At 39.9% G+C, this 17,266-nt stretch overlaps 1 protein-coding gene across 1 annotated transcript in view; it reads right to left on the bottom strand.

The window, feature by feature from the left end:
• Positions 1-273: 273 nt before the first annotated feature.
• ldlrad3 (low density lipoprotein receptor class A domain containing 3) overlaps positions 274-17,266 on the bottom strand; it is a 34,048-nt gene continuing 17,055 nt past the window's right edge. Inside the window, exons 3-6 of the mRNA XM_084094460.1 lie at positions 9,570-9,695; positions 8,953-9,087; positions 7,946-8,330; positions 274-1,488 (exon numbers count right to left, since the gene is read on the bottom strand). Coding sequence (XP_083950586.1) covers positions 1,335-1,488; positions 7,946-8,330; positions 8,953-9,087; positions 9,570-9,695 — 800 coding nt within the window. The 3' untranslated portion in view covers positions 274-1,334. The remainder of the gene's footprint in view (positions 1,489-7,945; positions 8,331-8,952; positions 9,088-9,569; positions 9,696-17,266) is intronic.

Genomic DNA, 17,266 nt, shown 5'->3' with positions numbered 1-17,266 from the left:
ATGCTATATAAAAATATTTTGAGCTAAAACTTCACATACACACTCTGGGGACATCAAAGACTTATTTTACATCTTGTGAAAATGGTATTATACCACCCCTTTAAAGGCTCAGGTTCTTCCTGCTACGGCCTGCCAGTGGGTGTGGCTGGGAGACCTCATCAAGTGAACGATGTCCACCTGTTCTTCCCTCTATAAAGCTTAGGTTTTGTTGGGGTGGTGTGAGCGTGCTCCTGGTTACTTTGTTCTTGATTCTGGTCTTTGTTTCTTTATTTTGATCTTGGTATTTATTTAAATTTGGTTCTGTCTGTCACTTAGATTGATCATGTGTCTGACAGAAATTGTGTTGATTTTTGTTTTGTTCTATATTTTTATTTAATAAATCTTTTGTAAAGATCATACCAACCAGACTGTGTCCTTTCAGTTGCCACGGCTTTGAGCCGGTCATGACACTGTGAATTCAGAAATCCTTATTTAGTCACAAACTGTTTTTCTGCCTACTATATATAATAGGGAAGTATGCGATTTCATGTGTATGTGATGCGGCCTCTGTGGTTAGCAGGAGAAACACTGCCATCAGTCACATTCAAAGAAGGGAAATCTAACTCAATTATGCATTGTTTTGGATGGTTCGTTACACTTGACTGCAGCCGCAGAAAAAGGTTCATCAGTTCATCATGTAATTCTGTTATCCTGGTGTTGTGCCATATGTCAGCCATATGTTAACAACTTATTTTTTATTAAGATATCATAATCAGGGTGTTTAGAAAGAGCTGCAGGTTCACTGCAAATCTGTCTGGATTAGAGATAGAAGAGAGCAGTCATTACATATAACAACTGTTCCCAGTGCTGTATGTTAAGAGCATAACGCACAATTAGAGCATAAAATGCTTGAAGTACATGTTCATTAACATAAAGAAAGACGAGGCACAGAGGCCCCTTTCACAAAAATTACTTTTGCATTCCTCAATTTACATCAAACTCACAGGGAATGCAAACACTGAACTATTGTACACGGGCAATAATTAAATAGTATATCAACTGTCCCCACACTTTATGTAAATCTCACAGGAATGAGTGAAAGTCGTGTTGCATTACTCTGGTCAAATTGCAGCAGTAGTAAAAAGCTGGATGTGTACCATCTTTATAGAGCTTTTTTTGACTGCCAATGTCATTGGTTATGATACGAGTAATGCAGTTCATTGGCCACCAGATGGTGCCACTAACATGCCCTACAAGTGCTTTGTGAATCCTGCAAACATCGCCATCATCACCGCTGGTCTTTCTGAACACTTGGCACAGATGTATGATGCAGGATTGGTCCCCGTCCTCTGGGTTTACAGCGCTGGCTGCTGAGACTCAATGCTGGCGTTGCTGGTCCAGGTTTGAGACGGTTCCGCTCTGGCTGAGTCTGGTGATTCATAGACTGGTGGTTCTCTCTCAGTCTCTGGAGGGTAAGGAGGAGGTGGGAGGTCAAACCATGATGGTCGGCTGGAGAGAGAAATACAGACAGAGAGAGTGTTGAGCTTCATAACATGAGATCTATAATTGAAGAGTTCAGATGCAAAAGCCTCTAAGTGCCATCTGAAAATTTCTTCTAAAATTATCATTTTTATCAAGCTCGTATATTTAAGTTCAGTAATTTCACTTAAATGGCAATGGAAATTACCTATTAATTGTCATTTAAGTGAAATTACTGAACTTAAAAATACGAGCTTGATAAAAATTATCACTCCAGAGGAAAATTTCAGATGGCACTTAGAGGCTTTTGCATCTGAACTATTCAATTATTGTCAAAGTTAAAGTTGATTTATAAAGCACTTTTTAAAAACAGCAAGTATTTATCAAAGTGCTGTACACGCATATCACATATCATGATACAAACAGTCAACAGCGCAGAATAAAACAATAAGACACAATAAAAAAGCAACTCTCACATATCTCAAATGCCATTTTTTTAGGCTAGATTTAAAAACAGCAAGTGTTTGAGCCTGTCTAATGTAGAGGGGCAAATTATTCCAGAGCTTCGGTGCTGCCACTGCAAATGCTCTGTCACCCCTGCTCTTCAACTTTACCTGTGGGACAACTAAAAGCAAATGGTCAGCAGACCAAAGTGATCTTAGCAGTGCATACAGCTTGAACAGGTCAGAAAGATATTTAGGTGCAAAACCATTAAGAGATTTAAAAACAGAGAGAGGAGAGAGAGGCCTGACTAATACCTATAGAGGCCATTACAATAATCCAGACGAGTTGAAATGAAAATATCAACAAGTCTTTAAAGGACAGAAAAGATTTTACCTTGGTAAGTTGTCTCAATTGGAAAAAGATAGATTTAACTACTGAGTTAATCTGTTTTTCCCATTTAAAATCACAATCCATAATAACACCTACATTTTTTGCATAGGGCTTCACAAGTGGATTAAATTCACCAAGGTCCAAATGTAATGATTCATAAGTGCCTGCCGGCATAAACAGCATAACTTCTGTTTTATTTTCATTAAAGCTAAGGCAATTTAGTGCCATCCAGGCCTTAATTTCCTCAAGACACTGCAATAGTGGTGCTAAAGTGCAAGTATCTTTTCATTTCAAAGGCAGATAAATTTGCGTATCGTCTGCATAACAATGAAAAGAAATACCAAATTTCCTAAAAATATGTCCTAAGGGGAGCATATACAGGGATAACAAAATAGGCCCTAAAATTGAGCCCTGAGGGACCCCACACGTGAAAGAAGCTGTTGAGGAGGTAAAGTCTCCAAAACGAACTGAGAAAGTTCTTTCAGACAAATATGAGCTAAATCATTCCAACGCAGTACCCTTAATACCAACACATTGTTTCTCTTCTCTTTGATCCCTAGCAGACATCTGGGGGAGGACGACCTCGCAACCTGTGCAACCTATGCTGCTGTGGGTGCCGCAGGATTTCGAACTTGTTTGATCACTTGTCTCCATGCTTTCCGGCCTGTAGCAACTACTCTTGCCTGTTGTAGGTCAAGCCGCTGGTTCTTCAGATCTTCTTTGATTTGCTTGATCCATGTTTTCTTGGGTGCAGTGCGCTGGATTCTCCACTGGCTTGGTCGTTTCCTCCAGAGGAGTTGGTGTGGTATTCGATCTGCATCCATCTCAGCCGTCGTTGTATCTGCTCTTCGATGGCTGGTTGTTGTTGGCACCTGGCTCGGATTGCGTCGTTGGTGATGTGGTCGCAAATCGAAATTCCCAGGATCTGGCGTAGGCATCGCATTTGGAAAACTTCAAGTTTGATCAAATCCATCTTGAGGCAGGTCCATGTTTCAGATCCATAGAGAAGAATTGGAAGGATCAACGTTCGAAAGAGGCGGATCTTGATCTTTGTGGAGATGTTGTTTTTCTTCCACAGACACCATTTGAGGGAAGATGCCACTTCCTTCTCCTGAACCAACGAACCAAGGTATTTGAATATTTGCACTTGTTCAATCTTAACCTGGCAAGGTGGACGATTGCTTGGGAACCATCCGTTTAGAGTACTTTGGTCTTTTCGGCATTGATCTGAAGACCATACGACTGAGCAATGTAGGCGATGTCGTAGAGGATATCCGTGGCCTCAGTATCTTTAGCCGCTTTCCGACCAAGTAGTTACAGGAACTTAGTTCTAGGAACTGTCCACTTCTAAACAGTTCTAAGAACTACTCTCCCCCAAACTCGGTTTTGCTGTTTGCGTTTGCACTGGCCAAGTGACTTTTATTTTGACGGAGCGACGGACCTTTATTTTGGCGGCGCTGAGAACGCCAGAGCAAACAATGCTCGCATTCTCTGTGTTCATTAGTTAGCGATCTGTCTAACAGTACTGTTTAATATGTTATTAGATAGAACTGTTATAGAAAGTAGACAGTATATGAAAAAAAGGTTATTAGCCTATGCCGTGTGGTTGATGTCCAGTGTTGCTAGCTGGGCAGATAAACATAATCATGTTTGGCTTGGTCCCCTCAAAGTTGCGTTGGATTTTCTCTTCAGCATAAAGGTTTAGAGACCCATCTATCACTGTTTTCCATGTTTGTATAGTTAGTTTATGGAGTAAATATATAGGCTATAATCTGTGTGTTTACATTATAGCTGTTTTAAAAATGGCGGGTGCTGGTGTTCCGCGTGTGTTTGGTCAATCAGCGTACACTAACGTCACGGGTAGTTCCTATAGTGCTGGTTTAGACCCTACTCTGAAGTAGGACCTAAATTAGTTCCTCCAAACGCCGACATCCGGGTACTTTAGCCAATAGTTCTAGGAACTGTGAAAAGGTTCCTCCGGTCGGAAAGTGGCTTTTGTTCGCGAGGACTGAGCTATCATCAGCAAACATGAGGTCCGTTAAGAAGTGATCTTCATCCAATTGAATGCCCTGTTTGCCCTCAAAGACTTTCCTCATAATGCAACTCCGCCAAGGACAGTCCTAAGTCCGGCTGAAAAAGGAGGAAGGTGGCCATCCTGGCGAGGTGACCAGAACCAGGAAACTGGGGAAACTAGCCAAGTAACCACATCGATTTCAAACCGAATTCTAAGTGTGTAATCAAGATCATATGGTCTAAAGTATCAAATGCAGCCGAAAGGTCTAGTAAAATTTAAACCACACAGTCTCCTGAGTCAGTAGTAAGTAACAAGTCATTAAAAACCTCAACTGATTAAAAAAAGCAGAGCACTCAGTGAAAATGGATAAAAAAGTAAATGGGAAAGATATTTGCTCTAACAGCGTCAATCTTATCAATAAAAAAAAAGCGTGGCAGAAAAGTGGCAGAAGGCTCTAAATAAGTAGCTTGGGGATTGTTCAAAATAGCATTAATAGTACTGAACAGCACAGCTGGCTTATGAGAGTTATTACAGATAACATTAGAGAGATAGTTTGATTTTTCAGATCTAACAGTTTTTTGATATTTAGACAAATTCTCCTTTAAAATATCAAATGAGATCTGTAATTTATCCTTCTTCCTTCTGCATTCAAGCCTCATAGCTCGAGTAGTAGCATTCAGCCACGGTTGAACTCTAGTTTTTTCTCGAACCATCCTAAAAGGGGCCACTGTATCCAAAATACTTTCACAGGTTAAAAATAACAATGAGGTTAAGTCGTCGGTGTTAAGGCCATATGACGACATTGAATAATCATCCTCAAAGCCATTAAAAGCCTCAGAAAATAATTGAGCAGTTGAAGGATTAATCGTCCGACAGCGACAGTTTAGAACAGTCACTTTAGAATCACAAGAAATGTATATCTCAAATAAAACAGGCAAATCATCAGAGAAAGTGACATCACAGACTTCAATATTACCAATAGGCAAGCCATATGATGAAACCAAATCTAGCGTGTGTCCACATACACTCACCTAAAGGATTATTAGGAACACCATACTAATACTGTGATGTTAGTTTATGGCGGTGTACACAGTGTTTGACCCCCTTTCGCCTTCAGAACTGCCTTAATTCTATGTGGCATTGATTCAACAAGTTGCTGAAAGCATTCTTTAGAAATGTTGGCCCATATTGATAGGATAGCATCTTGCAGTTGATGGAGATTTGTGGGATGCACATCCAGGGCACGAAGCTCCCATTCCACCACATCCCAAAGATGCTCTATTGGGTTGAGATCTGGTGACTGTGGGGGCCATTTTAGTACAGTGAACTCATTGTCATGTTCAAGAAACCAATTTGAAATGATTCGAGCTTTGTGACATGGTGCATTATCCTGCTGGAAGTAGCCATCAGAGGATGGGTACATGGTGGTCATAAAGGGATGGACATGGTCAGAAACAATGCTCAGGTAGGCCGTGGCATTTAAACGATGCCCAATTGGCACTAAGGGGCCTAAAGTGTGCCAAGAAAACATCCCCCACACCATTACACCACCACCACCAGCCTGCACAGTGGTAACAAGGCATGATGGATCCATGTTCTCATTCTGTTTACGCCAAATTCTGACTCTACCATCTGAATGTCTCAACAGAAATCGAGACTCATCAGACCAGGCAACATTTTTCCAGTCTTCAACTGTCCAATTTTGGTGAGCTCGTGCAAATTGTAGCCTCTTTTCCCTATTTGTAGTGGAGATGAGTGGTACCCGGTGGGGTCTTCTGCTGTTGTAGCCCATCTGCCTCAAGGTTGTGCGTGTTGTGGCTTCACAAATGCTTTGCTGCATACCTCGGTTGTAACGAGTGGTTATTTCAGTCAAAGTTGCTCTTCTATCAGCTTGAATCAGTCGACCCATTCTCCTCTGACCTCTAGCATCAACAAGGCATTTTCGCCCACAGGACTGCCGCATCCTGGATGTTTTTCCCTTTTCACACCATTCTTTGTAAACCCTAGAAATGGTTGTGCGTGAAAATCCCAGTAACTGAGCAGATTGTGAAATACTCAGACCGGCCCGTCTGGCACCAACAACCATGCCACGCTCAAAATTGCTTAAATCACCTTTCTTTCCCATTCTGACATTCAGTTTGGAGTTCAGGAGATTGTCTTGACCAGGACCACACCCCTAAATGCATTGAAGCAACTGCCATGTGATTGGTTGATTAGATAATTGCATTAATGAGAAATTGAACAGGTGTTCCTAATAATCCTTTAGGTGAATGTATATGTGTGGGACTTGCGACAAACTGAGTTACGTTAAAAGACTCCAAAAGATTTTAAAAAGCTTTAGCCAAAGGCTTGGCGGGACAGCACACATGGAAATTAAAGTCGACATGAAATCAAAATTGACCCTATTTACTTTGTTAGTTAGCCGTGGTAATCTTTAATCAAAATCTGAAAAGTTACTTCCGGTCTGGAATGGCGTTCCTTCTCTGATGACGTCAGTTTGATGGCTTGGGTTGAAAACGCTGAACCACTCCCTCAAACCGTCAGTCTGCTATGAGCAGAGATAGAGAGGAGAAGCACTGAAGTAAAACCCTGCCCTCTGTTCAATATTCTGTTTCACTGGGAAATACATCACAACATTGGAGAAAGGTCGTTTGCAACTTCCGGTTCACGGGGACTTTAAGATCCCGCACAATTAAGACCTGATCATATTTCGTCATGATTCCGGCCAAAAAATCAGCAAAATCATCTATAAAGTCCTTGTTATATTTGAGTGGGCGATAAACAACAGCGCACAACACCGGATAACTCGGACTTATTTAAAAAAAAACTGAGTTCAAAGCTGTAATAGGAGTAAGATGGCAAACGCCGACAGTTTAAATGTTTTTTAAAAAATACTTGCTACTCCAAAAGACTGATGGAGAGTAGCGTCCACACCACCTCTTCTAAGACGGGGTGGCCGATGAATGATGACCGGAGGCTCCTTATCCGCGTCAATCATAGGTTTCAGCCACTTGTACGCAGGATCCCAAAATCGTTGAAGCACGTACTGACGACAATCCACGTCAGTATTTGGGAACAAAGCCATTAAAGTCTTTATTTTAACCGACAGACCACCTCGTTTGCCACGGCGTCTGAATCGCTTCTTCCTCCCGAGAGAGCATGGGGTCTGGCAGTGATAGGCAGGTAATCCATGCAGGAGCGGTGGAGTATCTATCTATCTATCTATCTATCTATCTATCTATCCATCTATATATCTATCTATCATCTATCTATCTGTCTATCGTTATATCCATCTATCTATCCATCCATCCAAAACTATTTTAACTTTTAGAAAGGCTTTGATATACAATGTTGCCAATGCTGGTATTTGGCATTTTTTAATTATTGGCATCAGCTGATGTTGTTTTATTCTGTTTTTGCTGATTCTGTTATTAGTTATAGAAAGGAAAATGCTATAAAACTTTCTCATATAGCTCATACAGCTACAGTTGGTCATTGGCTATCTTGCTCTGGAAGATACTGGCATTGGCCATCAATATCAGTCAGCCACTAGTTGATAACTATTGAATGTGGTAAAAGCTTGACATTTAATTAGAAAAGCTTGACATATCATTTCATTTGTAGTATTGATAAGCATACCCAACATCCAGCACAGCCTGCGAGTATGTTGGAGGACAGTCTATGGCAGTTCTGGGATATTGTGAAGGAGAGAGCAGCTGGAGACTGTGGACTGAGCTGAACGTCTCTGACGGGGACGGACACTGGGGTGAAAGTTCATGTCCTCCAGGACGGACGTGTCCTCTGTCCACTATGACAAGCCGGGACAGCAGGAGTGGTTGGTGGCAGGCGCCTCTGTAGACCCCGTGTGGCAGCAGGACACTTCGCTTTCTTTGATGGTGCAGGACGAGGGCCAGCAGTGCCACTACCAGCACAAAGATGACGGCACTGCCAATCACTGCGTATGTGATACTGGGGTAATAGTGTAGTCGATAGTCCAGAGTCACAACATCCTGTCCTGGGTATTCTGGGAGGAATCGGGAATGATTTTAGATTATTTCAAAGATTATTTTTATATTTTTAAACTGGAACATACACAATCATACCATAAAGAGGAACGCTTGGGTAAATTCCCAAGATATACACCCTGATATAACAGATTACCGTGTTAATCAGTTGTTGTTGTTTTTTATATATTTTGTGTGCATTTCTTAAAAAAAAGTATAGAGTGGCTATAAAAAGTCTACAGTTGCACAGTTTAAACTTTCTCTAATTACTGTAAATATTAAATTATTCATTCAGTGAACACATGACTATTATTACACATCTATGTGCATGCATTTGGCAGACACTTGCATTCAAATCAACTTAAAACATTGAAGTATGCATTGTAGCAGTTCATGTATTCCCTGGGAACTGAGCCTATGACCTTTGGTTACAGTCAGGAACATCTATGCTTATGAAGATTTTTCACTGTCTGGAATTATGGACACAGCCAAACTCACTAAATAGAGAGAGTATTCGGGTACTTCTTAGCTAAAATTCATTTCAAACATTTAAGCATTTAAGCCTTTTGATGAAATCATCTTAAAGGCCATTCAAAACCTGCCTTCAGTGTGCAGATGTGTTAGTGTAGTGTGTGTCTGTACCTGCTGTTGTTAGGCAGTTCTCTTCATCACTGTTATCTTGACAGTTATCCTGTCCATTGCAGAGAAAACTGCGATCTACACACCGGCCATTACGACAGTGGAAGCGTGCGGATGAACACACCAGAGGGTTAGCAGCTGTGGGAGAGATTTACAGATTACCTTACAGATTATTTCATAGATTTGTACATGCTCTCTTTCTTCTAGTATAATAAATAAAATAAATATTTAATTTTATATTTAATTGAATTTTCTTTTATATTTAATTTTACTTTGAATACCTCATTTGAATTTATTTCTTAAGTAAATGTATTGCCAAACATTTGTTTAATAAGCAGAAGGTGAAGTAAACCTACTAACCTCGCCCAAAATTTAATTGAACATCCTTTCAATAAAGTCAGTATTAACTGAAGATTAACCTGTTAAACCCAGTAGGGGGTGCAACCCACATAAAATCAAATTATTCCACAATAATACATCATAAAAAAAAAAAAAAAAATCAATTACAGCTCTTTAATGAAGTAATATACAGGCCTAAACTAATCATTTAAAGTGGTTTTGTTCCTTTACTTAAAACCATGGATAATGTTTCTGTGCTTGGCTGAGCATTGGATACTCACTGCAGTTGTCTTCATCGCTGCCATCAGGACAGTCCCTGAAGCCATTACACTGGAAGCGGCCAATAATGCAGTGGACCCCGTTTGCACAAGCAAAGAATGTGGGCGCACACTTTGACTTCATCTTCACTGTGAGGAGGCGAGAGAGAGAAATAAAGAGGGGGAAAAATATGGGTCTCTGTATTTGGCTGAGCAGTCATTTGGTGACACACCATTGTATTAAGATTTCTTCTAATACATGAAATAAATAAGTTTAAGTCCCAAAGAACTTGTCACAAACAATAGATACAATACTATCTACCTATCTCATGAAGCTAGGAGAATACTTTTTGTGCACAAAGAAAACAAAAATAATGACTTTATTCAACAAGTTCTTCTCTTCCGTGTCAGTCTTTGACACTCATTCACGACAATACCACAACGCATGCGAGTGCATTCCTCTGCTTCCAAACAATGCGCAGTGCCATCTGGGTTCTACATCAGCAGCAACACACGCAAGCATCGGGGTACTCTCGTGGACGCGTAGAAGACTGACACAGAAGAGAAGAAATTGTTGAATAAAGTCGTTATTTTTGTTTCTTTGTGCACAGAAAGTATTCTCGTCGCTTCATAAAACTAAAGTTGAACCACTCTAGTCACATGGACTATTTTAACAAAGTCTTTACTACCTTTCTGGGCCTTGAACGTGGCCGTTGCATTGCAGTCTCTTAAGGGTCAGAAAGCTCTCGGATTTCATCAAAAATATATTTTGTGTTAGAAGACATTTGTAACATTTGTGTTTCGAAGATGAATGAAGGTCTTACAGGTTTGTGTGTAATTAATGACATAATTTTCATTTTTGGATGAACTAACCCTTTAATGCAGTGGTCTCAAACTCAATTCCTGGAGGACCACAGCTCTGCACAGTTTAGCTCCAACCAGCTCCAACTCACACCTGCAAGGAAGTTTCTAGTAATCCTGAAGACTTGATTAGCTGGATCAGGTGTGTTTGATTAGGGTTGGAGCAAAACTGTGCAGAGCTGTGGCCCTCCAGGAATTGAGTTTGAGATCACTGCTTTAATGTATGTGTTTTTGACCTTTAATATGAGTGATGTGTTTTAATGACAAAAGTTCAAATAAGTGAGCAAATGGAAAATATCTGTATTGGCCAAAAAAATCTTATTGGTGTATCTCTAGTGCAAAATTATCTTTTTGTCAGTCATTGATTAAGTATGTGCTCAAAAGTTAAGTGTATTATAATTTCTCATATTTGCATCAGTTTGATATACAGACCATTTTGTCTAATTTTAAATGCTTTAAAAAACAAGATGCCGACTTAAAACAGCCTCTGCCACTTTGCCCATTTTCCCACTGACAGGGTGCAGAATAACAGCTGAAAATAATGGATAATTTTGTACAGGAGAAGCTGAAAGAATGGAACTTGGATGTCCTGATACCAAGCTTTAAATGTAAACTTTATTTAGGTAAAATGAAAATGTACTTCATTACAACCCATTGTGCCTCTGGGTAGGCCAGTTTTCTTACATTCTTCTCTTCTTGTCTCTTATCTTCACTCTTTTTCTCTTTACAGATGAACAAATTAATAAAGAAACCATCCTGCTGCTTGATAAAAAATCCCTTGAACCAATGATACCAAAGACAGGCCTACGTCTGAAATTTAAAAAAGCACCTGAGAGAGCTGCTTGTTGTGAGTGAAGAAATACACATTTAAGATGGGATATATCTGCTTTAACTCTTTACCCGCCAAACACGGAATTTTCCGGGTTTTATGAAAAAGCGCTTCCCCGCCAAACACAGAATTTTCCGGGTATCCGTGTTTTAGGTGGTATACAGTAAGGAAGACCCGTGCGCATGCTCTGAAAGAGTACGGAACTTTTTGATCAAAGAAACCGACTGCGATCGGCTCAAACATGAATGAAGTAGTGAGAATGTAGGTCAAAATATCTGAAATGAAGAGGTTTACAGCTGATCAAGTACTGGAGGTGTTGATGGACTCGGAGTCCGATCACTCCTTATTTGATCATTCTGAATCTGATCGGGATGAAGTAGTTAGTGAGAGAGATGTTCATGTCACAGAAAGTTCTAGTCATGGACGAGCAGCAGATAACGTTAGATTGTTGACCCGTCGATCTGGACGGAGACAAAGTTCACCTGTGTGTCGAAGAGTGGACAGTGACAGTTCAGTCAGACTGTGAAACTTCGGACAGTGAGTGGACGCATTCAAGGCCAAGACCTCATTCATCGTTCCCAGGTTGCAGAACGCGTAGAGGTAAGACAAGATAAGAAAAATATATATATAACATTTTTTAAAAAAAAAATTATATATATATATATATATATATATATATATATATATATATATATATATAAATATATATATATATATATATATATATATATATATATATTAACACTATAATGTTTGTGTGCGAGTATGCAAAAATATATGAGCGTGTAATGCCCAAATTGTTTCTCTCTTTGTGCACATTTACCACAATGTAATATGTATTTACAGGTGAAACTCGAAAAAATAGAATATTGTGCAAAAGTTGATGATTATGGCTTACATCTTATGTAAACCCCAAATTCTAAATTAGAATATTGTGAAAAGGTTTTCATAAGCTGTAAGCCATAATAAAAGTTATAACAAATAAAGGCTTGAAATTACACTTTGCATGTAATGAGTCTACATAATATATTAGTTTCACCTTTTAAGTTGAATTACTGAAATAAATGAACTTTTGCACGATATTCACATTTTTCGAGTTTCACCTGTATGTATGTATGTATGTATGTATGTATGTATATATATATATATATATATATATATATATATATATATATATGTGTGTGTGTGTGTGTGTGTGTGTGTGTGTGTATGTGTATGTATGTATGTATGTATGTATGTATATGTGTGTGTGTGTGTGTGTGTATGTATGTATGTATGTATGTATGTGTGTGTGTGTGTGTGTGTGTGTGTATGTATCTATGTCTTTTTTATTGAAAGTAATTCCAATTATTCATATAATTATTTACAGGTAGAACACAGCGAGGCAGAGGCCGGATGCGTCAAGTACATCAACATGGTGCTGCTGGTGACCAAACAAGGGCCACTGTGAACCATCCAACTGAAGATGCTGAACCTGATGATCCTGAGTGGCATGAAACTAACTGGCAGCCAAAAAACATTCCCTTCACTGAGAATCCTGGGCTTATCGGTGATGCTGCTGCTCTTGAGTCAGAACAACCTGTAGACTTTACTGAGTTGTTCATTTCTGATGCACTGATTCAGAACATTGTTGATCAGACCAACCTGTATGCAGATCAGTGTATTCAGGCTATGGATGACACTTCAAAACATGCTAGATGTCATGCATGGAAGCCTGTCACAGTTTCATAAATGAAAACTTTCATGGGGCTCCTTTTTCTCACTGGTATCATTCATAAGCCTGAACTTGAAATGTACTGGTGTACAGATGACATGTTAGCTACCCCCTACTTCAACAAGGTCATGCCTCGCAACAGATTTGAAATCATATGGAGATTTCTTCACTTCAATGATAATACAACAAGGCCAGACAATTGTACTAACAGGCTGTACAAAATCCGCCCTGTCTTGGATCACCTTGTGTCCAAATTCCGCGAAATGTATCAGCCCAAGTCAAACATTTGCATTGATGAGGGGATGTTTCTGTGGTGTGGGCGCCTAGCTTTCAGGGTGTACAATCCCCAGAAACCCATCAAATATGGAGTAAAATCCTACATCTTGTGCGATTATGATACAGGCTACTGTTTTAACATGAAGCCCTATTGTGGGGAAAGCGCTACCCTGGGGGACACGGTTGTCTCTCTTCTTGATCGCCTAGCAGGTCATGGCTACAGATTGTTTATGGACAACCTATACAACTCTGTACGACTGTGTGAGCACCTACTTGATGTGAAAACCCATGTATGTGGTACAATTAGGAAAAACAGAGGTGAACCGCCGGTCATTCGAGATGTCAAAAATGCTGACCTTAGGATTGGGGAAACAATCATGCGTCACAACGAAAATGTGATGGTCTTGGCATGGAGAGACAAACAAACAGTGAAAATGGTTACAACATTCCATCAGAACAACATGGAACGTGTTGAGGTATGGCAGAGAGGCCACCAAGAAAAGGTTGCAAAGGAAAAACCAGCATGCATTGTGGAATACAATCATGAAATGAATGGCATTGACAAACTAGACCAAAACACTGTGTACTACCCTTTTATCAGGAAGTCACACAAGTGGACGAAGAAATTTGTCATGTATCTGTTTCAGATCAGTTTGTTCAACGCTTTTGTCATTTACAAAGCGAAAAACCCACAGCGTAATTGTAACAATCTTCTCTCATTCATCCAGAGTGTTATAAAATCATGGACCAGCCAAGAGTATGCTGGTGGTGGGGAGAAAAGTGCTACTGAAAACACTCCAAGAGCAGTGAGCACCATACAACACTGACCCAACAAACAGGCTGAATGTCAGTTTTGCTGTTCATGAACTTGTTCCAATCCTGCCCACTCCCAAAAAGCAACACCCAACCAGAGGATGCAGAGTTTGTGTACGTAAGGGGTTGCGGAAAGAGACCTCGTTCTACTGCAAAAGTTGTGGCGTCCCCTTACATCCTGGGAAATGTTACTCTGTGTACCACTCAAAAGCAAATTACAGTGCCTAAATTTAATATATTTTAGATTTATTTATAATTGTAATTTATTTTGGAAGGTTTTATATATGATGGAAAAGACATCTGAATGTATTCTGCTTGAAAATGCACTTGCTTGATAAAAATGCCTTTTTCTCAGCTTTTTGTCCAGAATATTGTGTTTTTGACAAAACCTATCTATGTTCAAGTGGCAATAAAAAAAGAAAAAATGAAGATAAAATAAAAACGTTTTTTTTTTGTTTAAAAGCAGACGCTCAGATCTTTATTTTGATATGTAGCATGTTCATATATTCATAGAACAAAATATTCTGTGGGCCATTAAATTTTAGCGAAAATCGTCAAAAACCCTGGCGGTGGCTGGCAACTTTTTAAAAAAATGCTGGCGGGGAAAGAGTTAAGTGCAAAAAGACTGTTGGGGCCAATGTTCGTTTTTTGTTTTCTCACCTAAGGAGAATGCATAATGTACATAGTTCATCAAGTTATTTTGAGTGTGGCCAAGCCGGGTGTCCTAGGAAATTTAATTACAGCAGATAATTTAAGCAACATCTGCGTCATGTAGAGGCTGAGACGGAAGAATCCAGCCAGTCAACACACTTGCCTGAGATATTGACATTTAGGTCTGAAAGCAGACCTCTGACTTCTCACAGTCAGCCTCTAGAGGAGGAAGATAATGTTGCTGATGATATGGAATGGGATGAGTTAGAGCAGAACACTATCACAGACAGAGTGGCCTTGTTTCTATCAAAGTTGAGCACAAAATCATTTATGAACCTATCTACTGTCAACTTTGTAGTTCAGCAAACATCTTGTCTGGTCTATGATATTGTTGGTGCTTTACAAAGACAGACCATGTCTTTCTTACAAAGGAATGGCCAAACTGAGACTCCTGGAGGCCAACAGCTGAATCAGCAATTTGCAAATGCAGCTAAACCTTTTCAATGCCTGGATACTGAAAACAAGAAGATGAAATACTTTGTTCAAGCTGGGTACCTAGTTCAGCCAGTGGAGCAGCCTCTCCCTGGTGTCTCATACACCCAACAAAGGGACTCACAGACAGGGACTGTAAAACAGGTTGCAGGTGGCAGGTGTAAAGGATTCCTTTACGTCCACTTCTGAAACTCATTCTTGAGAGTCCAGGAACGATGGAGAAGATAATGGAGTGGAAAAAGAAGCTTAGTGACTCAAACAGTCTGGATGACACCACTGTGTTGAAAACAAGTTCTGTTTTTCCCACTCAGCCCTCTGTTCCTCTTCTGTTGTATAATGACGACTGTGAAATGGTTAATCCACTAGGCTCCAAGACCCCACAAGTTGGGATTCATCTATTTCACTGTTAAATGCCTTCCTCCAGATTGCCTTCCAAGTCTGGACTCTCACTTTCTTTTGGCAGTGTATTAGGTAGATGATGCCAAAACATATGGTATAGGTGCTGTCCTGAAGTCAGTTGTTGATGATATCAATGACTTGGAAACAAATGGAAGTAGACATGGCTCACTTTAAAGGCACATTAAAGGTTTGGGTTGCCCAAATTTGTGGGGATAATTTGGATCTAAATTCAATCCTTGGCTATGCAGAGAGATTCTCTTGGAACAGTGTTTGTCGCTGGTGCCATGTGAAGAAACAGTTCCTGCGAACACAAACAATGGAAGATCCTTCATTGCTTAGGAATAAGGATGGCCATCTTTCAGATCTGGTGCAAAGTAATCCAACAGAAACTGGCCTAAAAAGAGAGATACTTTTAAACAACCTGAAATACTTCCATGTGGCAGAAAATGTATCACCAGTTGTCATGCATGATATCCTTGAAGGAGAAAGTGCATATGGAATTAAATTGGTATTAGGCTCTCTCATCTAACAGAAGGTATTAACCTTAGACCAGGTTAATTACCGAATCACAAGTTACGATTATGACTTCTGTGACTGTGCCAACAAGCCATCCACAATCTGACCTCAAGATCTAAAAGTACCTGACAGTTCAATGAAGCCGAAAGCAGCACAAATGTGGTGCCTGTTAAGGCTACTTCCTTTGATGATAGGAGATCTCATTCCATAGGGAAACAAATACTGGGAGCTCTGGCTGCTTTTGTTGACCTGTATGGAATATATTTTTTCTCCAGCCTTAACAGAAGATGCAGTATTATTTGTCAGACATCTGAGATTGATGACATTGATGAGCACCACAGCCTTTTCCTAGAACTCTTCCCTGATCGACGTCTTAAGCCAAAACATAATTTCATGCTGCATTATCCAGGTTCCATAAGGAGACTGCGCCCTCTGGTGTACTACTGGTCCATGCGCTTTGAGGCCAATCATGGTTTTTTAAAAAGGCTTGCCCACGTCACATGCAACTTCAGAAACCTTTGCAAAACAATGGCCTTCAGGCATCAAATGTTGCTGTGTTACAATCTTTTGTCTGAACACATATTTACACATCACAAAGAACTTGGTCCTGTTTGCACTAATCCACTTGCTTCCATTGAGGGATTTGATCAAGTCTGCCACAGATTTGAGCATACTCCATCAGTGAAGTGTACATACCCTCTTGGGTGAAGTGGAAAGAATATCATCCAGGAATGACCCTCCTTGTGTCTCATTCTCCAGATGGTGAACCTCAGTTTGGAACAATTCAGAAGATTGTGGTTTTTGAGTCTGTCATCAAGTTCATTGTTAGGAAATGTGACACAGTAGGTTTTAAAAGACACAATTTTGCATGCTGTGTCATTCCCACTACTGTCATTGACTCCATTGATGCTTCATCCTCTCCATGTTGTGAGGTCATACAAGGAAGTGAACAGCAACCACTTTGTGTCCATGCACCAAACAACCATCGGTTGTTTTAAATTTCCTCTTTTCCAACTTGAACTTCCAAGGACCAATGTTTTTTTATATTTATTTATTTATTTATTATTTTTTGGACTGTTTACACACCTGTGCAGAATTTTGGAGATGCAAGCTTTTTTCCTGAATGAGTCTATCTTTAATTCACAATTTTGTGTTTTACGATGCTTTGCG

Source organism: Abramis brama, assembly GCF_963993115.1.
Source record: "Abramis brama genome assembly, chromosome: 20".
NCBI classification, from domain to species: domain Eukaryota; kingdom Metazoa; phylum Chordata; class Actinopteri; order Cypriniformes; family Leuciscidae; genus Abramis; species Abramis brama.
This window is presented reverse-complemented; position numbering and strand designations above follow the sequence as displayed.